Here is a 22,968-nt window from a genome sequence, read left to right on the forward strand (position 1 = left end):
TTTGGGTAAGCTGAGCAGGTGGTGCAGAATTGGTCGCTGAATTCTCATTTGATTTCTCAGAACATTTGTGCAGGGCTGTTCAAACAGTTCTGACAAGACACAGAGCTCTGAAACTTGCTTCATCACAGACTTGAAGCAGCCTGGCTTCATCATCACTTTTCTGATTAAAAATAAAAAAGTTTATAAGTTGACAAAAAAAAAAAAAAATTGGCTGGTTTTCAAATTACCCGAGATTGACATCTAATTTTGCTTTATGATGACTAACAACATTTTTGAGGTGGGATTTGTATTAGAAATTCACATCAGACTCAGAATACTTGTGCAACATCAGAGATGGCATGAATTCATGCTGATCAAATCTGTCCTTACCTCTGGACAGAACAGAACCTAAAAAGATTTGTTCAGCCCCAGTTTGAGGATTTTATGTACCAATACAAAATGAGATGATGGTTAGGCAAGATTTATTCTCCCATTTATAGTATAATTTACATTTCAGTGGGTATATCAGCACAATGGTGCATTTAGCAGGAAAAGGGTTTAGTGGTAGTCAAGGCAGGTTTTACAAGAATATATTGAGGTGTCATGTTTAGGACATCTCCTCCTTATCTAGGACACATATTTCCCTTTTTTCAAACACAGGAGAAAGCAAAACCTACAGCAGGTGGCCACAGCAGGACACCACAGGTCCTCCAGCCCATCTGCCCTTGTCCTTGAAAGCCAGCACAGGGTTCAGGCTGCTTGAGGCCAAATGTTCCCCTCTCAGGACTGTGGGTTTCCTCAGGGATCCATCCATGCCATCACCAGGACTGCCTTCCCCACTGGGAGAAGGTTCCCAGTTCAGATCTAAGCAGCATCCTAGCCAAGAGAACCTTTCCCTGAGCTCCATCTTCACATCCTCCACCTCAAAGACATTTACCAGTTTGATCTCAGCACAGTCAGGACCAGGCTGAGTGATAAAAGTCACTCCCTTTCCCAGCCAACTCCCAATACCACTTCCTGAGTGAACCAGCTGAGTTGGCTTTTTATCCCACGTAGAAGGTAGCTGCCTGGCTCACCCAGTCCATCTTATCTGACACTCCTTCAGGAAATCTGACATTCCTTCAGGAAGCAGTTTCCCTAATGAGGCCATGTCACTGAGCAGAGATAGTGGTGATGACAAGCTCCAGGACTCAGAGAAAAAAGACCACCCTGGCACAATGGGGGGGGATGAGAACTGCTCTCCTAGCTCTGCCAAAGAGTTCTCATGGGAAATTATGGTATTTTACCCATTATTTGTGAAACTATACAGAATGCCAACGTGGCAGATATTATCATTGTCACAGCACAGAAGCAATATCAGAAGAAGCATGGAAATCACTTATCTTTTTATTTGAACACAATGTGGGATTACAAAAGAAGGGCTGCCCCAAGACCCATGTGTTGCAGGCCAGGTTTAGCAATGTGCAGCATTAAATCAGCTTCCAAATGAAATGTAGGACATGCAACCCAGGTATCACACCTCAAGCTACTGGGCATCAAAGGAACTGCAAACCATCCCTGTGACCATTGCTGGACTCTGTGTGAGTCCCCCTGCAGAGCTATCTTAAACTCCTAAGGAAATTACATAATTTTCACTTCACTTACCATGGAAGTTTAAGATAAATTTAATCATTTTGCACTTGCTGTGCATTAAAAGCACACAGACAGACAGTAACTGTGATGCATCTGCTGCTCAGTTAGTCAATACAACACAGTATTGTAATCACACATCTAAAATCTTAATCTAAAGCTAAAAGGCCCCATTTAGTATACGAAAGAACTGTAGGTTTAATTTAGCTGGTAAGCCCAGAACACAGAGGTAGTCAAAAAAAGGGTCTGTCAATCACAAAATCATAGAAAAGCAAGGTTGGAAGGGTCCTTGAAGTTCATCTCATTCCAGCCCCACTGCCATGGGCAGGGACACCCTCCACTAGACCCACAAGACAGCTGCAGTGATGCACGCTACATGTAGTGAGAAAAAAGAAACCTAACAACTTCTAAAAATAATTCCATTTTAAATTCTAATTAAATAATATTTCATCTTTAATACCATATCAATTAAGTCAAACAAACAGTTTGGAAACACTGAATTTTCTGTGAACCTGTGCCACTGTTGAGGTCAGAAAGATGCAGGAAGAGCAGCAAACATGGAATCACAAGCCTTGATCCAGCTTTCCCCAGAGCAGTCACAGCACAAGGAAAGGAGAAATAATTTGTTTTTCTGCCTCTCCTTGCTCTGCAGAAGGATGAACACAGCCTCTTAAGCACTGGCAGCCAGGAATACATGGATGCATGCAACCAAACACTCAGGCACAACCACTCACGTGAGCCTTCCTCTGCCGCCTTGACCAAGCTGGATTTTTTGGGCTCCTTCAGGTTGGCATTGCTGTCCTGGCTGGACACACTGAGAGAGGAGCCATCCAGGCTGTTCCGCTCGCCGTCATAGCTCTGGGTGGGGGGTATGTTTGGGAGAGTAGTGAGGCTGAGTACTCATGGTGTCAGCTGTTCCCATGTGCCTCCAAGAACAACATGAGAAGAAATGCCTCTAGTCCCCCAGGTACCTTTTTGGTCAGCATAACTTGGATAAATGTGGCTTGTATTGTACTGGTGGTCTTTCATTTACTTCATTGGTAACCCTGGCAGGCCATTTTGAATGTGTGTTACATTAAAAAAAAATACAATAGACACAGGAATATTGTGAGCTGTGACCTTTTCTATGCTACCTGTCTGAAATTGTCTGAGATTGTTTGAAATTCAGATCAATGGAGCAGTGCCAGAGCTCATAGAATCATAGAAGGGACCTTAAAGGTCATCTTGTTCCAACCCCTCATGGGCAGGGACACCTTCCACTGTCCCAGGCTGGACAGTGACAGCCTGTCCTTGGACACTGCCAGGGATCCAGGGACAGCCACAGCTTCTCTGGGCACCCTGTGCCAGGGCCTCCCCACCCTCACAAGGAATAATTTTTTCCTAATATGAAACTAAACCTACTTTATTTCAATCTGAACACATACCCCTTGTATCCCATTACTCCAGGCCCTTTTAAATTTTCTCTCTCCATTTTTCTTGTCAGCTCTCTTCAGGTACTGGAAAGCCACAATTATTTCACCCCAGAGCTGCCTCTTCTCAGGCTGAACAATCCCAATTCTCTAAGCAGAGCTGCTTAGCCCTCTGATCACCTTGGTGCCTCCTCTGGTCTGGCTCCAGCAGCTCCACGTCCTTGTGCTGTTGGAGCCAGGGCTGGGGCAGCTCTGCAGGTGGGGTCTCAGCTGGGCACAGGGGCACAGGGGCAGAATCCCCCCTGCCCTGCTGCCCACGCTGGGGGATCAGCCCAGGGCAGGGGGGTTCAGGCTGGGGTGGGTCCAGCTCTCACCCACAGCATCCCCAGGTCCTTCTCCTAGGGCTGCTCCTTAGGTACAGGTCAAGTGTCACAAGAGGCAGGGTACTGCAAACCTGAGTGATGTGAAACACTGGTTGTGTTTGAAGAGTTACTGACAATGCATTTGGTGTCATTGTCCAACAAATGTGAGATTTTTGTCAAAAAATAAATGTGAGGCTAATTGACAGTGTGAGGCACACTGTCAAATAATTAAAAAAAAATGAGTGATTAGTTTTTCCTTGTTATGAATTGATATAAGCAGTGGGGTAAGCCTGTCCACAAGCACTGAAAGGGTTGTGTGCTGCAGTTTTATGAGGCAGCACATGGCAACACTCATCCATGGTGTAACTCCCCTTACATCCCCTCTGCTGCATTGAGGATGAGTCCAGGACAATTCCACTGATAATCATTTTAGTGGTAACTCTCACTTAAAGTGTCTCTGTACTTTGCAAAGTGGACTCCTTAAATAAAATGAACTTATAATCAGCTGGTTTTTTATATCTGTTTATTATGTATAGAGTAAGAGAAGTCTATTAATCTTATTTGCTAATTTTAATTAGAGCATGTACCTCGAATTCCAATTAGCTACACTAGGCTGATAAGCAGTAGAGAGTGTGCAAGTAGAAACGACACTTCACTAAAAAATGTTTGGTACTTTGAGTGGTAGTAAAGAGACCTGGCTTTTATGTCAGGCAGTGGTGGAATAGGGATCTAAAAAGAAATAAACACCCAGTCCATGTGATGATGAAGTCAAAAGACCCAATATTCTGGTTGGAGGACTTTGAATTGTGGGACCCACTACTAACCTGCTTTGTGGGCATAGCAAGAATATCAGCAGGAAAATGTTGTATATCAGCAAGGTAGTGAACTCTCATCTGAAGGGTTCCACTTATACTCCTTGATTTTTCTGCTGAAATCGCAAATTAAAGAGCTAGTAATAATGGGCTGAGAGTGGTCTTACTTTCAGCTCTCAACGGAAAATCAGAAATTCATTTTGGATAAGACAAAAGCCCTCTGAGTCCCTAATGAGCTGTCTTGGACTTCAACCAGATACTCAAGAATTCTATTTTTATCAGTAGCTGTGGAATCTGCTTTGAGCCATAGCTGTACCTGCTCATAAAGTGTCCGCTCTATCTTTTTGTCCTCTTTCTTTTTAGAGAGCCAGCGCTCACACAGGAAAACGAATGACTCCTCTGTTGTTTCATCCAGGATCTCCACTTTTTCCAGAAACCAGTCAGGACTGAACATACTATTGTCATGGCGAATCTTGATCTTGTATAAAATTCCAAGGTCCACAGCCTGTATTGTGAACATATCCTCCTGCAGGGTGTTCAAGAGCAGTGGATTCTATTAACAAACTCTCAACAGATAATCTACTAGAAAAAGGCAAAAAAGGAAGGCTACAGAACACATGTTTAAATTCCATATTGCTGGATGGCATTTAGCTAAAAGCTTTGCAGAAGTCTATAGAGGCATATCTGTAAGCTAAAACTGCTCTTCAGGGAAATGTTTTAAAGCCTGCTTCTGCTTAGGAGGGGAGCTGCAAGAAACACCACTTTTACAATCAGTTAGAATATTGAAATCTTGGGTGATTTTTAAGTATACTTCCCTTTCTAATCCAGTTAGATTTGTATGAACATCCTAGGTTGATTGTATGATGCCTTTATCCCCAGTTGTCTGCCCTATTTATGTTGAATAATAAGTTTTACACCTTTAAGGCTTGTTCCAAGAGTGAAGGGGGAGGAAGAAGCGCAGAGTTTGTTTTCAAGAACTGCACTCCCTCCTCCACATTCCTGCTGCTGGACTGTGTTGTCTGCTGATGGACAGACAGCGAGACAGAGCTCTCCTTTGCTCTTTAGTTAGTTTTAGCTAGCTGAGGCAAAGAAGTTCCCTGGACTGTGGTTTTTTTCCCTTTCCCTGGACCTGCTCTGGATGAACACCAGGAGAGCAGCAGCAGCAGCGCTGGTGGCCCAGCGGGCCGGGCCTGGGCCGTGGCATTTCCAGCGCCGGAGGGACGGATCAGAGACTGAGTGAGCCCAGCTGCAGCCCGGGGGGTTTCTGAGTTTGTCTCTCTCTTGGAGTGGCAAGAAGTTTTATTGTTTAATATTGTTTAAGTTTGCTTGTTTAATAAACAGGTTTGTTCCACTTTTCTCCAAGGAGGTATCTTTCCTGAACCGATTAGGGGGAAGGGCCAGTTGAATCTGCTTCCTAGAGGAACCCTTTGGGGGTTCTTTCCCAAATTTGCCCTAAACCAGGACAATGAACAATCCAGATAAATCAATCCTTGCCACCATTGTATCCAAGTGACACATGGGATGACCACAGAATATCGCTTTTGGTGTTACTTTCCCTGATACAGATGAAGATTAAGTCCCAACAATTTAACAAGTTTTATGGTGAATTCCAACATGTACATGCAAATCATTTGCACAGGGACTGTGGGAATCTGCAGCTCACAGCTCAAGCCAGTTTCCATGACCAAGCTCATAATTTGTCCATCAGTGACTTCATAGGAACATCTGCCTGTTTGCTGCAGTGCCTGTCAGTTGTAATACCCAGCTGACAATCCATACAAAGCATTTTAAGAGGTAATGAATGTGGTAAATGGAATCAATCAATTCATCCCTCATAGGAAAACTCAACCTATAAAGGCAGTCATTGACTTGACAGATTAAAGACTGAGAAACGGAAAGTGTCATTAACTCTTCACATTTGTACCTGTCCCCTTTCAAACTTGTTGAAGTTTGTTTCTGACTTGCTGAGTTTTCTCTCTCCCATGTCCCCCAGGTCTCCATAGATATTTAGGAAGACATTAGCATCTGTCCCAGCACCGTAGATATCCCCAGTGAACACGCTGATCTTGTACGTGTGAACTGCAGAAAGAAATAGAGATGATTTCTGGTCAGATGAAATAGGAAGATCCATCTTAAGTACTGAATTTACCTAAGAAAATGTTCCCCAAGTTTCCTGCTTGTGACTACTAGAGTTATTAAATCCCATATGATTTTCCTTTGAGGTTTCCAATCCAAAGACAGGAGAGTCCCTGGGCTGACATTTGCTGACTTTCCTTTTCTCCATCTAATCAATGCTTGTGTGTTGCTTTGATCACACAGCTCATGGTTAAAAATGCAAAGAATCATTATGGTCATTACTGGATGGGAATTGATAGAGGACAGGGAACTCAGCACCTTTTCATACAGAGGCTGGAGGGACATAGACCTGAGAAAAAGCCATTCACTGCTGTGAATCCTTAATACTCCATCTTCCATAAACAAAGACTGGGAATTCAGATGTGCAATTACTACAGGAGTTAATGGCACGTATCTCTACAGATTCCCCATACAGACAGAGAACAAGTTTCTGGGTCCTTTTGCTGAGAGTATTTAATTAAGGAAGGGTTGGAGCTGTGCTGTTTAAGTACCCTTTCTCTTTAGCTTGCTCAATGATGAGACAATAAAACCTCATCAAGCCCTTAGTAATGTGCTTTACTAAACCTGTTAAATACTCTTATTTTTATTTTGCTACTCTTCTCCCAATTATATGGGGAAAACAAACAGTTACTGAAAGCATCCTCTCCAGGAAAACACTGAGGATCTGCACAAGTCTCTGATTACCCTGGTACCATATGAGCCATGGAGAATGCCTTCCTGTAAATCCCAGGGCAATGCAAATGAGCAAGAGGCACGAAATTAGGATTCTGTGTACGTTAACAGTGTTGAAGAAAATTGCTATATTGTCTTTCGCTTCTTTCCCAGTAAGACAGATCCTATTCTGCTTTGTCATCCATAAAAGATTTCCATAGATTTCTCTTGAAATGGAGAAATGGGTCAGAGTCATCACCTGAGAACATCCACCAGGACTGTGTGCAGTGCTGGATTTTCTGGTTTGCTTCCTCACATATATCCTACAGAGTTACAGCTTCGTATTTCAGAGGCAGCTGCTACTTTAGTAATGAAGGAAGCAATGTATATTGTCTAATTAGTCAATGCATCCCTCCTTGGCCTTTGCTTGCTAGTTCTAGAGACCTCAAAGTATAAAACACAGTGTGATCCTCAGAATACCACAAGATGATTTTCCATCAGTGTCATTTACACTGTGTCACTGCCCAAGATGTATGAGGACTCACAGACATGCAGAAGATTTAATCCGTGTTCCAGATATTTCATATCTAAAGCAGAATTTCCCAAACTTATCCCTAGCTCCATGCCAGAAACTTTCAATAATCCAAAAATTCTATTCTGTAGATTGTAAAACTTGTTTTAAGGCTTTGCCTTCAGAAGGAAAAGTGAATCACCTAGGTTAATTAACAAATGGTAACTGATCTGAGGTAAAGCAACAGAAATTAACAAGTTAAGGAAAATGTCACGCAGGCACCTAGATGTCATAGAATAGTTGAATCATCAATTTCTTGTATTGGAAGAGACCTTTAAATGCCACCTTGTCCAACCCACCTGCCATGGGCACTGACACCTTCCACTGGAAAAGGTTTATCAGAGCCTCATCCAACCTGAGCTCAAATATTTCCAAGAATGGGTCATTCACCACTTCTCCAGGCCACACTTGCCACTGTTTTACCACTTAATTATGGATTTTAAAGTTGTCTTTGCCTCTGCAGGAAAAGAAATCTCCCATAAGCCACCAGGAAGGAGGACACGAGTCCTCCTTCCAGCAAGGCACCTCTTCCCTTGGCAGTGCAAAACAATCCACATTAATTCCACCCTGACACTGTTCTACAATAAATGCAAGTCAGGCTCTGAAAGAAAAGAAACAGTGAGAAAACTTATTTTCTCAGTTGAATCATCCTGTTGCCAGGTGCAAGAGCCAAGAATGAACATGGCAGCTGAATTTCTCTTGCTCTGCTCAAGATGAGGAAATTCATGACCTCTTTCAAGGACATAATGAGCTCTTGGTGAGAAAAGGAGATACTTTTTCTAGAGGAAAAAGCTGTACAAGCAGCTGGGCATATAGAGAAGCAATGACTTAGGGGTGAAATTTCTTTTTCATTTGCTTCAGCTACCAGCAATGCCAAACAATGAACATCATCACCACTCTATATGATAAACTCAGAACTGAATAAGAATTTTTTCTCCTCCTAGGAGGTACTTCAATGAGGTGAAGGTGGCTGCAATGACCTAGGTTTTAACAGTTATACATGTGTACCTGAAGGACAGCAGGCAAAACAACTTTGGGAGGAAAGAGGAGCATTAATTAGACTCATAAGATTGGAAAGGAAGGGGCAGAGTGCATAGGACAGGTGAAGCTGGGCAAATGAGTGAAGAGGTTAACACATCCTGGAAGACAAGATGTAAGAATTTTGTTAGGCATCAGAGGTGTGGAAGGGTGTCTGTGACAGGTTCTTAAAAGCCCCAGAGGAAAATAATGTTGTTTTTGCACAGAAGTGCTCCAAGTGTGAGAGAAACACAGAACAGGAAGGGAAAGAGAAGTGAACAGTTGTACCAGCATGGCACTGAACCATACATCCAAATGTCTTAATCCAAAAAATCAGACAAATCATCCCTACCTACTCCTAGGATTATATTACCTTCTAAAGGGTCTTCAACTTCTTCCTCTATCTGCTTGAGTGTCCCATCCTTCATGAGCTTTTCAGTAAAAATATCAGATGGCACCAGTTCTCTGACAGTCTCACCATCGTCTTCAGATTTTGCAAGCCATCTTTCACATGGAAATGTGACAGTTTCTGAGCCCTGGAGTAAACATGACAAGGAAATCTCTTCAAAACAACATGAACACATGCTAGCCTTTCCCCTTTGAAAACACTCTGACATGCAGGCAAGGATTTTCAACTCATGTAGGGGCAGACCTAAAATAGTACACAGAGATGTATTTCCTCCAGAAAGAGGATGTCTGAGGGCTCTCAGAAGCACTGAACATGCAGAAGTAAGCAGGATTCCCAATGGTTTTGTGAGAGTGGCTGTATGATCCAGCAGATCTCTGCCCTTCCCAGCATTAAAACTTGTAAATTCTTAATCAGCACTGAACCATTCCTGCTGAAGCTATGCTTTACTGAGACTCTGCAATTCCTCTTCAAACCTAATTGAGGTAGCATTTTCTTTGAAGCCAGTAGGGCTTTTTTTTCTTTTTTTTTTTTTTTTTTTTCTGAGCTCAATGCTTAATGATTTTGCCTACAATTCTGTGACTCAAGGGGTTCTAGGCAATTCCCATACAAGCAATACGAGGAGAAAAATAATGACTCAATTTTTGATCTTTTGTTTTGACTTCACTTTGGTGGAAACAAATACAATTTATATCATCAAACAGAAAAAAACAATAGAACATGTGTTTTGTTTTTTTCTGTTGATGATATAATTGTAATTTGTTTCCACCAAAGTGAAGTCAAACAAAAGATCAAATTGAGTCATTATTTTTTCTCCTCGTATTGCCTCCATGTATGTTAAATGCAGGGTTGCGAACCCATGGTCACAGATTGTAGGCAAATCATTAAGCATTGAGCTCAGAAAAAAAAAAAAAAAAAACAAAGGAAGTTAGTTTTAATCTCACAGTAAATAAATTCAGAAAGAAAAGGCCCTGTCTTTATTGACACTCATAATTTATCTCTTACCCTTTACAGGGGCTTCCTGCTCTTTCCAGCATACTGTGTGGCATCACTTTCATATATAACATACCAATGGGTGCTATGGGCAGGGACACCTTCCACTATCTCAGGGTGCTCCAAGCCCTGTCCAACCTGGCCATGGACACTCCCAGGGATCCAGCAGCAGCCACAGCTTCTCTGAGAAACCTGTGCCAGGGCCTCTCCACTCTCATAGTCACGAATTTCTTTCTAATATGTAATAGCCTACCCTCTGTCAATCTGAAGCCATTCCTTCTTGTCCTGTCCCTCCACCCCTTGTGCAAAGTCCCTCTCCAGCCCTCCTGTTAACACCCTTTATGAATAATTTCCACCTTAATTACTCTTCTGTGATTACTTATCAAGCCAATACAGGGCCCTTTCTTTGCTACTTTTGCTATTTAAATGTTAAATATTAATACATGGTAAGGGAAGGGAATAGATTTCACTGTAGAACTCTTGAACATTGTTGTGACTGTATATTACAGCCTGGAACTGCAGATCCTGCTCTCCCTGACACCACCACTGGGGAGGAATAGCCTGTGCACCCAAGAGCAGATGAGCACTCTGATCACAGCTAACCTGGAATGAACAGGTCACAGTGTCACTACCCAAAGATCCCAGGGAAGCTGGTCTGTAGGAGCAGAGCCCCTACAAGGGGCTTGTGTGACAGCATGTTTCGAGCCTGCAGCAGAATCACACTTGGAGTACACACAGTCCAAATCTTCTGCTGTTAATGAAACACCAATTCTCCTCCCCTCTGCTGCTCCCTGCAGCACTGCTGTTTAACCCCAGACAGAGATATTTAACTCCAGGAGGAGATTTGAGCTTGGCATACAAAATGGTGTCAAAGAAAACCGGCAGCACTTCAGGTGATTTCACATCTTTTACTTTCAAGTGTTATTTATGCTATACAAGCAGCATACAGCACCTAATAATTCCTGCTTCCTCATTTCTGCTCTGACTGTCTGACCACTTAACCTGTATTATCTCACTGTATGCCGAGCTGATGAACAGTGCTTATCTCCACACCTGCAGGCTGGGAAGAGAGGGCTTTCCAGAACGATGCTTCAGTGCTGAAACTCTCTCCTCCTGATATAGATCCCACTTCAGTTGCATTTCTCACTGAAGGTTTCAACAGCCCCTGAACATTTCACACTGCTGGCTGTATGGGCCATTGATGCAAACAACGTTTATCTGGTAACAAGGTATCGAGGGACTGGAGTGACAGCACAGTGGGGCATAATGTGCACTTACTGCAAGACTTAATTGTCTCATTACTGATAATCACCATGCCATTGCCACAGTTTTTATTGGGGTTTCCCTGTTAGTGATTGTATTTATATTTAAGTGATGTAAAGTGCACTGGTTTATATTACCAACAGTAAAATCCTCTTGCAGCCATGAACAGAATTTGTTAGAGTCTGAGTCTGGACCTAAGCTAGAAGCAGGGTATGATAATGTGTTAAAAGTCAGTGCTTTTCCCTTCTCCAAGTTGTAACAAATGAAATATAATTATCAAATATAATTGGCATGCCAAGGCAGTTTTTTCAGCACACAACAATCCTAGTTTCCTACCCAAGTGCTTTCAATTTAATCTGAAAAGTTACTGACCTCATTTTTCTTTTGCAGCTCTACAGATACATCTAGACACATCTTAGCAGTCTAATCAGGTAGCACAGCTTTTAGAAGCGCTGGCAGCATATTGCTATCCTGTGGCAGGTCATAATATCCTGCGGCTGATCAGCAGCATCGTACAGTGCTCTGCTTTCTTCTTTTTTTCCATGCCATAATCAAAAGATCAGCAGAATTGTGAATCTCTCCATTCCCAAGTCGTTCTGGGCTTTCCTCCCTTCCTCCACCCTCAGGTTCCTCCCCACCCACCCTTCAAAGCTGCTGCAGTGACTGAGGAGGGGGTGCAGCCCCCAGACCCTCTCTTAGCAAACTGAGGAGCACCCAAGACAGAGCTCTCATGGGCTTCCCAAAGTGCTCAGTTCAAGACCAGTGCAGAAAGAGGCAGCCCAGGAACCTCTTTTCCCTTGGTTTCCACACAGTTGGGCACCCTCCTCTTCATCTTCTCCAGCCTGTGGCCAATAACAATATCTCTGAAAACAATGTTTCATTAACCCAAGGAAGCTAGGCAAGGGTTAGGCCATACACGGAGAGTCTGCTAATGTTAGACTGGCAAAAAGATGATAATGAGGAGCAACCTGAGGGTACTGGCTTGTGAAGAAGCTCATTCAGGAGGATGGAAATGGGAGATCATCTCACTCTGCACAGCTCCTTGGCAGTAGGTCAGGTGGAGGTCGGGCTCTACTCCTGGGGAACAACGGACAGCAGGAGAGGAAACAGCCCCAGGGTGCACCAGGAAAGATTTAGACTGGATATTGGGAAAAAATTCTTCCCAGAAAGGATTGTCCAGCCCTGGCAGAGCTGCCCAGGGCAGTAGAGAAGTCCCCATTCCTGGAGGGATTTAAAAACTGTGTGGATGGGGCACTTGGGGACATGGGTCAGTGGTGGCCTTGGCTGTGCTGGGGGAATGGTTGGACTTGATGATCTTGCAGTTCTTCTTTAAATCTAAACAATCCCAGAAACAATTCTATGGTGAGGAGGGTTCTATGGGAAGAAGGAAGAAGACCTGTGTGTTGATTGTGTAGAAAAGTAGAAATGTAAATTTTGAAGGAGGAAGCAAGATGAGAAGTGGGTTCACCATGACTGAACAAGCTGGTTTTGATCTTGGTATCAGAAGTCACCTGAGGAGAGGTCAGACCTGAGGGGAGATAGAGGCTGACATCCCTTTGGAATAAGGGAAAGAGTCCAGGTCTCCAATGCAGCTACTGCTTTAATTCTGAACTGGCCCTGAAGAGGTGATTTTCTTTTGAACTTCCTCAGAGCCAGACTCATTCCTATTGCTATAGCCAGCATCTGAAAGCACGGCTGAGGGACACTTTCTTGACAGGATCAAGGTGACCAATTTGATTGTACTGTGTTAATCTTGTTCATATGAACAGCAAAAATTCCTACCATCTAGCTTGACTTTTTAATATGATTCAGGGAGTTGCACAGAGAGGCATTTTACATGCCTTAATTGTACTAGCTCCTTGCTTTTTCTTCCAGGATTATGAGACTGACAAAATTGTTTCTAATCCATGTTTGGCAACAATACTTTTTTATTTTAAAATAGTACACCCAGTTTCCACTCCCTTCCCTGTGATGCCTCAAAACAAAAGTACACAGGAACACACAAAGCTTTAAAAAAAAGTAATTATTGCAGAGCCTTATAATCAACATTTTAAGAACAAAACACAATAACACACATTTGCTGTCCCCAGATCCCCAGGCTCCAGCAACTTTAGCGCGCCAGCCATTTTTCACTGTTAATCACACTTTGTACATAGAAGATGCAATCTGAGAGATCGAAGTGGCGTCTCCTGGGGATGTGCTGGTATTCACAGCCTACCTTCCCATTTGGCAGCAGCCTCCGAATTGTCACACGGTCCAAGTGCCACCCTGAGTTCAGACCTCCGCCCTTATGTCCTATGCGAATCTTTTCAATAATGTCACCAACGTCCTCCAGCTATAGAAAAACAAAGAAACAAACACCAAAGTCAAACAAACAGAACACCAAAAAAAATTTAAAAAGGGGAAATATTATAGTGTGAACAAGTTGTGACCTTTGAGAAATCACTTCTCTACTTTATTTCATATTTTTTTCAGGCTGTTGAACTCCCAGGGGAGAAAATATTAGTACTGATGTCAATTGTAGAATCATAAAATGAAATCCTAGAATGGTTTTGGTTCAAAGGGACCACAAAGATCGGCCCATTCCACCCTCCTGCCATGGGCAGGGATGCCTTCCACTTGACCACTAGACCAGGGGGCTCCAAACCCTGTCCTTGGAACACTTCCAGGAATGCAGCAACCACAGCTTCTCTGGAAAACCTGTGCCAGGGCTTCATAACCCTCACAGGGCAGAATTCCTTCCCAATATCCCATCTAACCCTGCCCTCTGGCAGTTTAATATCATTGCCCCTTATTCTGTCACTATCTGCCTGTATAAAAAGTCCTTCACACTCTGTTTTGGAAGCCCACTTGAGGCCCTGGCAGGGGCTCTGAGCTCTCCCTGGAGCCTTCTCCTGTGCAGGTGAACAGCCCCAGCTCTGCCAGGCTGGCTCCAGAGCAGAGGGGCTCCAGCCCTGGCAGCCGCTCCGTGGCCTCCTCTGGAGTTACGCCCTAATTTGCATTTTGGCTGAAAGCTTTCCTGGACTTCTGCTCCAAAATGGAGAGAACCTTGCTCTGTACAAATTGCCCACTATATGAGAAAGGTCTGGTTGTACAGCAGGAGTCCTGCACTTCAGGCTTCTCTGCATGAGTGGGAATTAAGACAATTGTTTAAAAAATTTCCCTACACTTGGCACTGGTGAGGCATCATCTGAAGTGCTGTATCCAGTTCTGCATCCCTCAATTCAAGAAGGACATGGAGGGGCTGGAGCATGTCCAGGGCAGGGAATGGAGCTGGGGAAGGGGCTGGAGCCCCAGGAGCGGTTGAGGGATTTGAAAAGGGGCTCAGCCTGGAGAAAAGGAGGCTCAGGGGGACCTTGTGGCTCTGCACATCCTCCTGCCAGGAGGGGACAGCCGGCAGGTCAGGCTCTGCTCCCAGGGAACAGGGACAGGAGGAGGACACAGTCCTAGGCTGTGGGGAGCTTTAGTTTGGACATTAGGAAGAAATTAGTCACAGAAAGGATGATCAGACATTGAAATGAGCTGCCCAGGGAGGTGGTATAGCCACTGCCCGTGAAGGTATTCAAGGAGTGACTGGATGTGGTCCGCAGTGCTTTGGTCTTGTGGGGAGTGGTCACAGGCTCAACTCAATGAAGTCAGAAGTCTTTTCCAGCCTGATTCTGTGATTCTTTGAAACTGCAATGCAGCTGCATTTTAAATTGCTCTTTTAAAATCAATTTCATTTTTAAACACTTGTGTACACTCTCTTAATACTGAAAGAATAAAAGTACTATACAAGTGGCCTAGCATTTTATATTAACTCTCCTCTTCTGCCATAGAATCCCAATGCCATTCTGAGAAAGCCAACAGGATGACTGTCTTAAGAAGTTGCTACTGGGTTTTTATGCCTCACCTTATTAATTGAGTAATTTGTTACTAGTGCATTAGTTTTAATTCACTTTCCTTTCAAAGGCTTGAACAGGAAAAACTGAAATTTGCCCCAAAGTATTAGATTTTGGTTATTCTGGTGCAAACTTTTGTGGAGCTGGCCTTCAAACACCTAAGGCTGGCTTCAATCCTTTGCAAGTAGAACACTGAGTTGTCCTGTCCTTGGGGCTTTTGAGTCTTATTTTCTTCGAGAGAAAATGGAGCATATCCATTTGCATCACTGGAGACTACTCCCTTCTCTTCCCAGCCATACAGAAGCAACGAGTGCAATAGCTTTAGAAGGCTCTATATGTCAGTAGGTCTTCACTACCCAAGGAATCCACACTGAACAAACTGGGTTTGAGTCCATCAGCCCTGCTCCAACTTTAGACAGCATAAGATTCACCACAAAATAACTAAACAATCCAAACTAATTTCTAAAACTCACACACATGCACACAAGTATACATTAGGGAAAAAATATTTTTCCTCTTTTGTCCTGTCCAAATACTCATCTTTCAATGAGACTTTTAATCAATACGTAGCAATAAAATGATGCTTGAGCAGTCAAGATCCATGTTAAAGAAGAAGTGGGCTTTACCCTGCTCTAGGCATCTCCAGCAAATCATCACTTGGAAGCACAGCTAGGAGCAATCTCTAATATTTTGTGCCTCTTTTGAAAAATACAAAATGGTAGAGGGAGGTAAAACCACAAAGAGAACAGACAATTCCCAGTTTGTGTTTTCTGAAACCCCCCAGATTGTTTTCAGGGTCTGTTTCACTCCAAATTATGGCTCTGCAGAAGCAGGTGAAAGAAAAATATATTTTGCTTTGTTCCCATCTCCTGCAGAAAGAGGAACTGGTGAAGTGAGAATGAAATTTGGGGACAGGTTAATATGATGTTATAAATCAGCAGAACACACTGCATTTTCTTTCACTTAATCTAAGAAAGTAGTGATGTTTCAGATTTCACCAAAATTGAAATAAATCTTATGTAAGAAAGACTTAACCAGAACACTCAGTTTAAGATTTGTGGATTAATGCAACCTCTACTCTGAAAAATTGTGTGGATACTCCACAGAAATAAGTCTTATTCTTTGTTTTAAAGGAATCACACTGGGGATTTATTTTATGATTCATGACATATAACAACAATGTGGGATGCAAGTATTTTAAGAATTGGTTTAAAATTTCTCTTCAATTACAAAAAAAAAAAAAAAAAAAACAAAAAACAACAGACTCAAAACAGAGAGAAGCTGTAAGATCCTCTATGAAGTCAGTGGTGGTGTTGTAGCCAAGAAGGGAAGGGAAGGGAAGGGAAGGGAAGGGAAGGGAAGGGAAGGGAAGGGAAGGGAAGGGAAGGGAAGGGAAGGGAAGGGAAGGGAAGGGAAGGGAAGGGAAGGGAAGGGAAGGGAAGGGAAGGGAAGGGAAGGGAAGGGAAGGGAAGGGAAGGGAAGGGAAGGGAAGGGAAGGGAAGGGAAGGGAAGGGAAGGGAAGGGAAGGGAAGGGAAGGGAAGGGAAGGGAAGGGAAGGGAAGGGAAGGGAAGGGAAGGGAAGGGAGCAGCATCAACAGGATAATCCAGAGCAGGTCTGCCTATATTTTTTGCCTCTTAAAAGTTCTCAGCAATAGGAATATACTGTAAATAGGAATTGCTTAATACTCTGGATGCAAATGAGCTCACTATTTGATGTGCACTGGTTTACTGTTTGCATACAGTTGTGCAAACACTTCAGGAAGTACTTTGTAAGATCTTTCAAAAAGTTAGCATGGGTATTCAAAAATCACATTGTCTACAGCAAAGAAATGGTTTCTCTGTCTGAGGATACAGAAGAAAAATCACTATGCTTCTAAGTATTGCAAACTGCAAGAGAATCACAAAATCACGGAACACCCTGTAGCTGGAAGGGACCCTCAAGGATCAGAGTCCAGCTCCTGTCCCTGCACAGACACCCCAACAATCCCACCCTGGGCATCCCTGGCAGCGCTGTCCAAATGCTCCTGGAGTCCTGGCAGCCTTGAGAATATGCTAATTCCCTGGGGAGCCTGGGTAGTGCCCAGCACCCTCTGGGGGAAAAACCTTTCCCTGATATCCCACCTAAACCTTCCCTTCATGCTGTTTCTTCAAGTCCTGTCTGCCCATGAGAGTGCAGAGATCAGTGTCTGCCCCTCCTCTTCCAACTTCTGCCCCTCCACCACAATTCCAACTTCTGAGGAAGTTGGAATTGTGGTGGAGTCTCCATTCATTCTCCTCTTCTCCAGCTGAGCAGACACAGTGCTCCTCAGACAGCTTCACCCCAAGGCCCATCACCATCCTTGTGGCTTTCTTTGGATACTCCCTAATAGTTTAATGTCTTTCCTTATGCTGTGACACCCAAAAGTCCCCTCAGCACTCAAAGTGAGGCTGTTCCAGCCCAGAGCAGAGCAGCAGTGACTGAACTGGGTGAGAGCAGTGAGGAGCAGAGCAGTGGTGGCAAACCCTGGTCAGGATTTCCACTCTCATTGTCATTTTAGAAATGACCTCTGGCCCTTCCTGAGCCTGGAAACAAATCCTTGATGCCAATGAAGGTGGGGAAGAGGACGGAAGGGCAGAGGCTGACATGACCTTCCTCATTTTGTGACCTCCCACACCTTTCCAAGACTCATCTCAGGCATTATTAAAGCACCTTCTGTTGATTAAATAAATTTGAAGGTTTCATAATACAAGAATAGAGAGGACTGAGGGTGTCTATTCCTGACCATTGCATGCTCCCCAGTGCTCCCCATGCTTCAATCTTACCTCCACGATGAATTGATTCACTGAATTCCTTTCAAAATACATCCTTTGCTCTCTCTTGTTGAGGCACAGGGATTTTTGCTGAGTGCAAATCCCATCACTTCCATAGAGAACAATGAAGACATCTGCATCTGTACCAGCTCCAAAAATATCACTGGTGTACACTGTGATCTCGTAAGGAACAACTGGTTTAGGAAATGACAGAAAACAGAAATAAGCCAAAAGGAGTTAGGAGCCAGCATAGCAATGTAACTAACAAAAAAATTTGTGAAACAAAAAATGGGTTATAAATCTCAACAGTGAAAGAGGAGAGGGTAGCAATCACACACTTGTAGTCAGATCATCAAGTTGGTCAGTCCTATGGGAATCCAAGGGGAATTTCCTTTCATAAGGAAATTCCTTTTCTTTATAAAGTTCATAAAGACCTTGATATGTGTTGCTGTAATGAGTTTTTAGGTTAATCATATGACATTCAGTATACTTGCCATCCAAAGTTACTGAAATAACAGCTCAAGAGTTAAAGCAAAACATGAATTTGCAAATTTTTCAACATTTAGGAAGATGGATGAAGTTAAGACAACTGGAGGCAGTGAAAAATATTCAAGATAGTCTTATTGATAAAAAAGTCCTAATATTTCTTCACTAAACAGATTACAAAAATCCATCATAAGGAATTTAGTAATTTCTCTGTTCCATTTTTCACTTGGTACCACCTCCCCTGAAACACGGAGGCAAACAGGTTAAATTACAACCCAGACTCATGGTGAATGCAGAACAGTAATGTTCAAGACCATAAATACTCCCCTATTCTTTTCCTGTGGTTTCTCCAGAATGTCCCATGACCCCAAAATCTGATGCCTCCTTTTGTTCTATTCTACCTTCATGGCTTCTCAGTCCTGAGTCCTGCTGGAGCAGGACTCAGACTTGCTCAAGAATAAGGCTGACCTAGGAATGTGGGAACAGGGGTTCTGTTCCTGGCTCTGCTATGGATTTGCTGAAGATATGCTGTTTTCAAGGTGAGATTATGTTCAGCTCACATAGTAAGAAACATAGGTTTAGATGCCTGTTCATCAGACAACTGTGTGCATCTCCAGATGTAATCAATAAAGTCAGTACAGTCTAAAGAAACACTTTATCAAGGAATGAAGGCATTTTCTTGGGGAGTGATTAGCTGAATCACTACCCAAATCCAGCCTCTGAATGACCAAATTACAATGATGGCAATTCAGACACTCCATTGTCATGAGCATATGTGATGTCAGGTGTGCCATCTGGCAAACAGTATCCTGTCCCAAAGTCCTTTAAATCCTTTCTGAAATCAAACACCAGGTAAGACCTGGGCATCACTGAACAGCTCTGCAGAGACCTCTCCTGCCTCAGGAAGACACCTTCCCACAGTCCCACTACCCATAAGCACAGCCTTCAACATCACAATTCTGCCACTGCCATGATATGCTCCTGGCCATCCCTCTCTCATGCACTATCTTGTCAGCTGTTTGTCATTCTCACCCTACTACTCTGCCACATCTTCAGTAGTTTTTGATCATTACATTATAGCAGCTTGCACTGTGTTTCAGACACAGCATCCTTGTTAGGGTAGGAAAAAGGCTCCTAGCACCACCTCTATTACTGTTGGAGTAACTCTGATTACCCATATAAGAGACTAATAATTCATAAAAAGCTTAGGCTCTCTAAATACAGCTCTCAGGAGGCCACAGATAAAGAAGTTTTCTTCTACAGAAAGTCGGTCTGGAGATACTCAATATTCTTCCTGCCCAACCCAGTGAAATCTGCTCTGCTGTGCTGCAAGTAAACTAGAATAGTTTCTCTAGAATCTAAGAAGGTGGAGGGGGGGGGAGGTGGAGGGAAAATCCTGCATACCAAAAATCACACACTATGCATTATGAATTAAAAATTATCCTCTCTTGCTGAAGGCTGTAGCACTTGCTCTTGTTGCTTGAATATTAACATCAGCTTAGAACTGAATCAGCAAAGCAGCACCCTAACAAGGTCACCAACAGCACAACTTTCAGCTGTCAGATGCCCATTTCATTTATATGGCACTTTTAAAGCTGTATCCCCACAGGGATGATTTTAATTGGACTGTAGATGACATGTTTTCATAGTGAAACAATTCTGGCACGAGTCATCATAAAACAAATCAAGCCAGTTTAGTTACCTCTGGCAAACTGGAACTCACAGGTTAATTGCTAGGAAAGTGGAATGTCGTAAACAGCACAGTGGGGAGGGTTCAAATGGTGAAAAAGCCTAAGCTGACAGCAGGCCTGGTGCAAAACATTTGCCAGAGAGACCTGACTATTTCCAAAGGCTGGATGTGGACTGCTGACAGAAATCAGTATAACATGAACTATGTGCTAAAAGGCAGAGCATGCCAGAAGCTCCTACATCATTAAAAAATTCAGGAGTATTAATAAATGATATAGTCAACATCTGCATCAAAATATATATTGATTGGGATAACATGGAAAAAACAGACCAGAAGCATGTGTTGAGTCTCTGGGTTATATTCAGTCCTATAAAAGGTATCACTGCAACTAGTAATCAATTTATTTTTTCAGACACAGAAAGACATGGAATACGGCATTCAACTCTGGGATCCTCAGCTTAAAGGGGACATGGAGCTGCTAGAGACAGTCCAGAGGAGACCATGGAGATGCTCCAAGACCTTCTGCTCTGGAGCCAGCCTGGCAGAGCTGGGGCTGTTCACCTGCACAAGAGAAGGCTCCAGGGAGAGCTCAGAGCCCCTGCCAGGGCCTCAAGGGGCTCCAGGAGAGCTGCAGAGGGACTGGGGACAAGGCAGGGAGGGACAGGACACAGGGAATGGCGTCTACTGCCAGAGGGCAGGGACAGATGGGCTATTGGGAAGGAATTGCTGGCTGGGAGGGTGGGCAGGCCCTGGCACAGGGTGCCCAGAGCAGCTGTGGATGTCCCTGCCCTGGATCCCTGGCAGTGTCCAAGGCCAGGCTGGATGGGGCTTTGGACACCCTGGGATAGAGGGAGGTGCCCCTGCACATGGCAGGGGGTGGCACTGTATGAGGTTTAAGGTCCCTTTCAGTTCTTTCAGGAAAAGTGAATCTACTTTTCCTTCCATTGGACTGACAAAAGTGCAGAAGGGAGCAAAGAGAATCCTTTCTTTTGCCCTCCAAAGCTTGGATACAGAAGGTTAGATGTGAGAAATAAAAATACCTTAGTCAAAGAATGGGTGAAGCACAAAGACATGACAATGGCAAATCCTCAGAGAAGAAATTATTTCAGCTTACAGACTGCAGGGTACAGGGAGCTGAACGTGGGAGGGACCTTCAATATGAACCTCTGTCTTCAGAATAAAAAAGGAGGCAAAACAGCTGATGGCCTTCCATGTGGTTATTCTCACAACTACTTGCGAAGAAGGAAACTGAGGCAAATAAATAGAGTTTGGGCAGCTCTAAATTTCGATATCTAAATAAAGAACTGCAGGCAATAAGGCTTTTGATACCTTCAGTGTACACACTGGGGATGGGAGATGAGACAGCCTCAGTGTGAAATTTTTTAGCGCTTCTTATGAATGGCCAAGGAGGAAACTGTCAGAAAATCAACTCCCAGGTGTCAGACCTCATCCCTCATCATTGTGGCATCTAACCCAATGTAAGGAAAAGGCAGTTCTGACAGTGCCCTAACAGTGAGCAAAATTCATCAACCACTTGAAATGAAGCAGATCAGAGAGGGACAAGTCAAATACAGTGCCAGGGCCCTACTCTGCACACTGTCAAAGATCCTTAAGAAAGGGGAGCATGAGAAGGGAGAGAGTTAAAAAGTAAGCAAAATATTTCATTTATTTCAACAAAACCTTAGTATCTGATCCTCAGTATTCTGCAAACAGGAAAAGAAGTTTCTAGAATGAAAGACTTTTGAGTTGCCATAACAGACTTGAGCTAGTACTCAGAAGGAGCTGAGTAGGGGGAATGTTTACCCAAAACATTCATTTGGAGAGGAGTGAAGAGTAAGGAAAAATTGGAGGACACCAAAAGAGGCAGACTGGTACAACACTTCTAGAAAAACACCACACTGGAAACTCCGGGAGGAGGTCTTTTAGAAAGAGTGTGCAAAACCAAAGGCACTGGAAAATCTAAGACTTGGAAGTGAGTCCGGAGTGTCTGCTTTGGTACCAGAAATGGCAATATTGGAATGCAGCAAGATCAAAGGTAAACTGGAGACAAGAAAGACAGCTTGAAATGAGCAGAGGACTTGGAGGGGATGGGGAAATAGAAAGAAAAAGACAATCATCCACATCCACATGACTCCTAATGATTCTCTGATTTGGCAAATGCAGTAAATGTTAATCTAGAGCACTCAGTGGAACTTTCTTGTAGTAATTTGAATACTTGGCATGTGATCTACTTTTAAATTTCCCAAAGCCAGTTCAAGGGAGAGGTGAAACCTATAAAACTGCATGAGATAGTAAGATTTTATCTTCTGTAATGATGGGTGTATCCTGGGGAAATGGCATTCTGCTCACATGGGATGTACTCTATTGTCTGCAGTTCTGCAGGGAATATAATTCTCTCAACAGCTCCATCATCCTCCGATTTATCCAGCCAGCGGCCGCAAGGAAACTTGAGACACTGTCCCACGGATGGGGCATCAATCTCCACCCATTCCAGAAACCAGCCAGTTGAATTACCTGTGGTGGAAAGATAACAGTGAATAAGCCACAAAGCCTTTGCAGACAACAGCAAATGAATCATTTCATGCCAGACCTCTGAGAAAAATCTTTCTGTCTTTTGCCAAAGGTAATGTAGAATATATGGCGTAAAGAGCATTGGATGCAGTTCCCCAGGATTGAGGTAAAATGCTTCACATTTCTGTAAGTGTCAGGCTAAAGATGTGCACATGGAAATGCTAATTACTACATCATTTTCAATTGGCCTCTGTAATAATACAGAGCAGTTATCAACAAACTCCTCACTTAATGACCCATAGGGGAAGAGATCCATTCATAGCTCCACTGCCTCCCTTTTTTGTAGCAGATACACAGAATTCTGTCTAAAAATCAGCCAAGA

General features: G+C 43.4%; 1 protein-coding gene across 1 annotated transcript in view; it reads right to left on the minus strand.

Moving 5' to 3' along the window:
* Positions 1-22,968, minus strand: part of LOXHD1 (lipoxygenase homology PLAT domains 1) — a 164,975-nt gene that overhangs the window by 46,014 nt on the left and 95,993 nt on the right. Inside the window, exons 25-31 of the mRNA XM_077790176.1 lie at positions 22,425-22,589; positions 17,912-18,093; positions 13,447-13,563; positions 8,940-9,102; positions 6,116-6,270; positions 4,508-4,717; positions 2,343-2,466 (exon numbers count right to left, since the gene is read on the minus strand). Coding sequence (XP_077646302.1) covers positions 2,343-2,466; positions 4,508-4,717; positions 6,116-6,270; positions 8,940-9,102; positions 13,447-13,563; positions 17,912-18,093; positions 22,425-22,589 — 1,116 coding nt within the window. The remainder of the gene's footprint in view (positions 1-2,342; positions 2,467-4,507; positions 4,718-6,115; positions 6,271-8,939; positions 9,103-13,446; positions 13,564-17,911; positions 18,094-22,424; positions 22,590-22,968) is intronic.

This window comes from Lonchura striata, chromosome Z (assembly GCF_046129695.1).
Source record: "Lonchura striata isolate bLonStr1 chromosome Z, bLonStr1.mat, whole genome shotgun sequence".
NCBI classification, from domain to species: domain Eukaryota; kingdom Metazoa; phylum Chordata; class Aves; order Passeriformes; family Estrildidae; genus Lonchura; species Lonchura striata.